The 6,000-nt window shown below is 40.4% G+C and overlaps 1 protein-coding gene across 2 annotated transcripts in view; it reads right to left on the bottom strand.

The window, feature by feature from the left end:
* Window positions 1-773: 773 nt before the first annotated feature.
* BMS1 (BMS1 ribosome biogenesis factor) overlaps window positions 774-6,000 on the bottom strand; it is a 35,873-nt gene continuing 30,646 nt past the window's right edge. For both annotated transcript variants that reach the window (XM_006264411.4, XM_059729768.1), the window contains 4 exons: window positions 4,009-4,156; window positions 2,821-2,996; window positions 2,062-2,223; window positions 774-1,401 (listed from right to left, as the gene is read on the bottom strand). In XM_006264411.4, coding sequence (XP_006264473.1) covers window positions 1,171-1,401; window positions 2,062-2,223; window positions 2,821-2,996; window positions 4,009-4,156 — 717 coding nt within the window. In that variant the 3' untranslated portion in view covers window positions 774-1,170. The remainder of the gene's footprint in view (window positions 1,402-2,061; window positions 2,224-2,820; window positions 2,997-4,008; window positions 4,157-6,000) is intronic.

Here is a 6,000-nt window from a genome sequence, read left to right as displayed (position 1 = left end):
GGAAAACCAGAAGTAATGGCCACAAACTCCTGGAAGACCATTTCAGGCTCAGCGTTAGGAAAAACTTCTTCATAGTTAGTGTCCAGACTATGGAATACGCTCCCTCCAGAGGTGGTGCAATTGCCTACCCTGGAAATCTTCAAGAGGAGACTGGACAGTCACCTGGCCCCAGGTGTCTTTCCTGCCTGGTGCAGGGGAGCTGGACCCAATGATCTTCCAAGGTCCCTGCCAGCCTTACAATCTATGAATCTGTGAACACACTTGAAACTCTCCATCCCCACCCCAACCTTGGAAAAGTTTAAAATGATACCAACAACTGAGATGGTAAGCCAAAAGTGGCATGGGAGTTCTCAAAAGACCCTGAGTGAACAAAAAAAGCACTTTTGCACTCAAAGATGATCCAAAAAGTACTTGCATGTCGAACAGGTGTTACCATGTTCCAGCCTCAGTTTAAATGGACAGTGAAGAAGCGCCTAAACACTGACTATGAACGGGAGACCTTAGAGAAACATTTGTTCCTTTTGAAAACATGGCTTCAAATTACAGGAAGGGCACTGGCTAGGGTAGTTTGTCTGAAGTGTTTATGTTCAGGAACACAAGAGCTAGGAATCTGGAAATGGCTACATGTGCAACATTTATTATGATACCATAGCCATAAAACACGAACTTCCTGCCCTCTGGACCCAGCTGCCAATACTAACCGAGATCTTCTTACCTTTTCATAGAAGGTCTGACAAAGGGTAGAATTAAAAAATGACATTACCAGCACAGAGAAAAATTGAAACATTCTTATTCACACAACCTTAAATCTTAATCCAAGACAAACCACTGAAATCCAGGTGATCCATTTATAAATTAATGATATTCACTAATTAACACGAAAAGGCTTTTAATGGTCACAGTGTACTGTGTGAAGATGACTGTTGTGAAATACAACATTCTCCAGTATAACAGTGAAAAAACCTAGAAATTTGTAATTTAAAATATTATTTATACACATTTCCATATGATAGGAACATAAACAAGGTCAGTGTTTGCATTATTTTCCTTGCACTTTCAAAGCAAGTTCAACTTAGTCTACGGCACAGTTGTAGATACTGTCTTTTGACTGTCTTAACAGGAAGCTGCATAGCTAGCTATCTTCCAGATGATTCTAATGGGGCTCTGATGTCACTTCTCTCCCCCAGCAGATCCTTTCAAGCTTGACTTCTGTCTCTTTTTCTCTTTTTGTCCAATAATTCTATACAGCTTTTTCTTGGCTTCCTTTTGTCTCTTAAATTTCTCTTCCTCTTCCTTGCGCTTCACTTTGAGGTATTCTTTAAGCTGTTCACGATGTTTTAATTTGGCTTTCTTCACTTTGTAATTGTGCACTGTACCCAAAGCACTAAGCAGAGCTGATATCTGAAACAGGAAAATTCTCCAATAAGTACACATTTTGGAAAACTCACATGATGTATGTGTGAAGAAAAGATGTAATTATCCCTGGTAAATGCTAAGTAACAGTCTTTAACAAATAACATGAAGACTGGAAATCTTGGATGAGCAACTCATTTTACTGCACCTCCATTTTCCCATTTGTAAAATGGGAATAATTGCAGTGATTAATGGAATGGGTGTTGAATGGCTTATCAATTATGAAATTCTCAGAAATGCCCAAATCAAAAGGTAGTATTTAAAGCGTATAATTTTAAGACTGTTTAACTTGACAGGAAAGCTAAATTAAGGTTTAGTTCCTCTTGCTCCTATAAACTTTCCTCCTATAAACTTTCACCAGATCCTAGATTAGTGCATTACCTTTACTGGCACTCATTACCTCTCTATCACTAAACAATTGCAGAATAAGTGCAAGAAAAGAAAACAGCAAAAGCTAAGGCTTTCATGTGACAAGACAAGTGCACTTAAACATTCTTAAACATTGAGAAAATTGACTAGACTATAGTAGAACTTGAGTCACAATTTGGTCATTTTAACTGTCAAATGACTTCAAAGTTAAAATAAGTGCCAAAAATAGTCTAAGCAACATGTTTTTATATAGTTTGTTTCGAAATGAAACACAATTACCTTCTTTTCATGAGGCTCTCTGATAACAGCTGGTCTCCACTGGTCCTTTGAAAGCTTAGCTTTCTTCTCATAATTCTTAGGCTTGTTCTTAAATGGAAGTGCCTTCTGAAGTGCCTTAGGAATATGGAGCTTATTGAAATGCTTCTTCTCCCTCACTATGGGCTGAAAAAAAAAAATTAATCAGGTACATAAGAGCTGTATTTCTGCCAAATAATATTTCTTCCAGACACTTTAGAAAAACATTGTTCTCCCTCTGACATTCTTGTTCTTGATTATGAATGATGGGTTACACCTGTGTTATAATACAACAAAGTTTCATTACTTTTTATGGACGAGATCTGAAATTACGCCCTGATCACCAGAGCGTATTCAAAGATTTTTTTACATGGTTTATAAGACTATAGACATGAGCGAAATAATGCAGGACCAATGTCTTTTTGGATTAATATGAAGTCTTCAATCCCCAAGGCTGTTTCATTTGACTGACCTAGTAGATTTCTTTTTTCATTCTGCGGGTCACTCTGTGATGTGTCCTTACTGAGCAGACAATCATCACCCTCACTCCCCACTGTCAGTCTGCACTGCATACCAGGAAGAGTGATTAAAACTACACTGTGAGTAAGAGATGTATGTGAACAAACACATCTCAGGCCACACGTGTGGGCACAGTCGCACACACACGTGTGAGAACACAAGGGTACCTTTCAGAGACATTACATAACCTTTTTTATTTGTGGATCACACAAGTATAAAACATACCTTATAGAGGGAATCTTTGTTTTGCTTTATTCTTAAACCCCGTTCACGCCTCAGTTGGCCAGTTGTCTTCATTCCTGTCCAGGTGTCTTTCTCACCTGCTGGCTTTAGCAAGGATGTTACCGGGTTATAGAAAGCTGGGATGGAAACAGGATACCAAGTCCGCAGAAAAACAATGTCTGAAAGAAAAAAAAAATTGCTTCACTCTGACAAGAAGGTTTGCTATATTAAACACTTCCAATAAAGATTATTTGAACAAGATAATCAAGTGAGTAACACACCTGATGCTAATATTTCACCTCTGTTTTAGATAGGACTCCTCTTATACACCATTCTTACCATCTTTGGCAGAGCAATGCATGTTCTAATACTCTAAGCTCTACTCTAATCTGCATATATGACCAGATATCCCAAGAGCTGTGGATTCCTAAACAGCCAGAAGTTGAATATCACTATCCTAGATATGCTTACTTAATTAAAAAACTGACCAGTGTATAGCAAAAGAAGCCTGCATATTGTTTCTGCCCATCTCTGCAGCACATCCAAAAACACTGTCTTTTCCTCTATATGTTGTTTTAAGTAGAATTACCTACTACTCCCTATTATCTTCTACTAGTACAACTTCATCATCCAGAAACTACCACCCCAGGAGATAACAGCTTAAAACCCAAAGGCCATATACAAATATTATCACTCACAGTTGTGCTATAGACTAAATATGAACTAATCTGTTGTTTCAAAACACAAGACTAGAGAAGAATTTATTACGAGGCTTTTATCAACACTCTCTGGATTATTTATAAAGTCCCTTTCTAGCACTCATGCCACTAAGTGCTGCCTCTGTTTAAGCTGTCCAGGCAAAATATACCAAAAAGTCTGGTAGAAAATAAACTAACATTGATAAAGGAAATAGATCACCTAAACAGATCTTCATCTATATTTTTTCTGCTTAAGAACAACGTAACAGAAAGCTGCTGTTAAGTAAGCAATTATTTTCCATCGGTTTTTGTCACGGGTACATTTATTGCATATGTAATAGATAATCAAAAGGTTCTTTTCTCTCTCAATCCACATTCAGGTTACTTGAGATTCTAAAGAAAAAAGGAGTTAGTGCTGCCATCAGTATCAGAAATAGAAAAAAAATCATGGGGTAATAATCACCTATTAATCTTATATGGCAGTAAAACTCACCACTCATTAATAACTTGTCTTCAAATGTTGCCCTGAAAGCTCCTTCTGGTGTCCGAAGAGCCTTTTTGATCTGCCCTCGAATACCACTCACAGTGCGAATGGCTGCACCTTCAAATTTTGCCACTTCCAACTGAGAGTTAAACATTCCCTAGGACATCCAAGGATTACATGTGGTCATTAATTGAAGCTGTTAGGCATATTATGAATACAGTAGCAATACTACCCTCCACATGGACTTGTATTGGCCACACAAGCACCACCATCAGCTAGCAGTTTCACATAAACAAGGAATCAGGATCTTAAAATGTTGCCCTTAACTTAAACTAATACTGCTAAGCACATTAAGATAATCATCTAATGAAAAAAGATCTAATTTACACCTTAAAAGGGCAAAGGTTCTTAACACAATAATGTTACACTGCCCTGACACTGCCCCTCAGGGAAGCATTGGACTTCACATGGCAGACTTAACTGCCTGTAAACAAATGCCAGGAGCTTGGGAAACAAGCATGAGGAACTGGCCCTTCTCCTATGTGATAATGACTACAACCTTGTAGGAATTACGAAGACCTGGTGGGACTTCACCTATGATTGGTTGGTGGCAGTAGAGGGTTACACTGTGTATAGGAGAGATCATGTGGGGGTGTTGCTCTCTATGTCACTGAAGATTGAGTTTCCAAACCAGGAAGGGTGTCTTGAGACCCTCTGGGTCAAGATACAAGGAGAGTGACTTACTTGTAGGAGTCTACTATAGACCCCCCCAACCAAGAGAAAGACCTAGATTGGGAATTCATTAGGGAAATGGTCAAAGCCACATGCTCCTGATGCTCAATTGTCATGAGAGACTTCAACTTCCCTGACATCTTTTGGGGTGACTGCATGGCCAAATCTGATGGTCACATAGTTTTCTCACGTGCATCGATGACCTCTACCTAACCCAGGAGGTCTATGGGGTGACTAGGGGAGAGGCATTGCTGGATCTGGTCCTGGCTAAAAGGGAGGACCTGGTGAGCAACCTGCGGATTGAGGGGAAGCTTGGTGACTGCAACCATGAATTTGGTCACCTTCTTAAATTCACTGAAAATCAGGCAAACCCCTCGGTAAAACAGAAGTCCTTAACTCTGGGAAGGCCGACGTCTGCAAACTGAGAGAACTGGTCAGTCAGACAATCCATACCCTCAAAGAAAAGGGAGTACATGAGCAATGGTCATCGCTCAAATACAATCCTTGAAGCACAGGGCAAAGCCATTCCTTCTCGCAAGAAATGCAGTCAATGAGCAAGAAAGCCCCTATGGCTGAATAAGGAACTGGTGGATCTCATTAAGCTCAAAAGAATAGCCTACACCAGCTGGAACACAGGAAGCATTACCAAGGAGGATTACTCTGCATTCACCCACACCTGCAGAGAGCAGTCGAGAAAAGCCAAGGCACAAACTGAACTTAGGCTTGCTACGGGAATCAAGGACAACAAAAAGTCCTTCTTTAGATATGCGGGAAGTAGGAAAGAGAACAAGAATAGTATTGGGCCCCTGAGAGATCCAACGGGGCAACTGACATCAGATGCCCAAGGAAGGGCCAATCTCCTAAATGACTTTTTCGCATCGGTTTTTCACCCTCCCATGAGGATCACACTGCCAGGAATGGCACAAACCAATTTAGGAGCGGATGACGGGCCCAAAATTCATGTGGATCAGGTGAGGGAACACCTTAAGAAACTGGACATTCACAAGTCCGCAGGCGCAGACGGAATGCACCTGAAGGTCTTGAAAGAGCTGGCAGACATCACTGCATCCCCCTTGGCAAGGATATTTGAAAAATCGTGGCACTCAGGCGAGGTCCTGGATGACTGGAAAAGAGCCAACGTGGTCCCTATCTACAAGAAAGGGAGAAGGGATGAGCTGGGGAACTATAGACCAATCAATCTGATGTCCACCCCTGGAAAAATTCTGGAGAAAGTTGTCAAGGGATCCATTAATGCCAGACTAACAGAAG

The sequence above is a fragment of the Alligator mississippiensis genome, chromosome 6, assembly GCF_030867095.1.
Source record: "Alligator mississippiensis isolate rAllMis1 chromosome 6, rAllMis1, whole genome shotgun sequence".
In the NCBI taxonomy this organism is placed as follows: domain Eukaryota; kingdom Metazoa; phylum Chordata; order Crocodylia; family Alligatoridae; genus Alligator; species Alligator mississippiensis.
The sequence above is the reverse complement of the archived record's forward strand: the minus strand, read 5'-3'. Positions and strand labels throughout refer to the sequence as shown.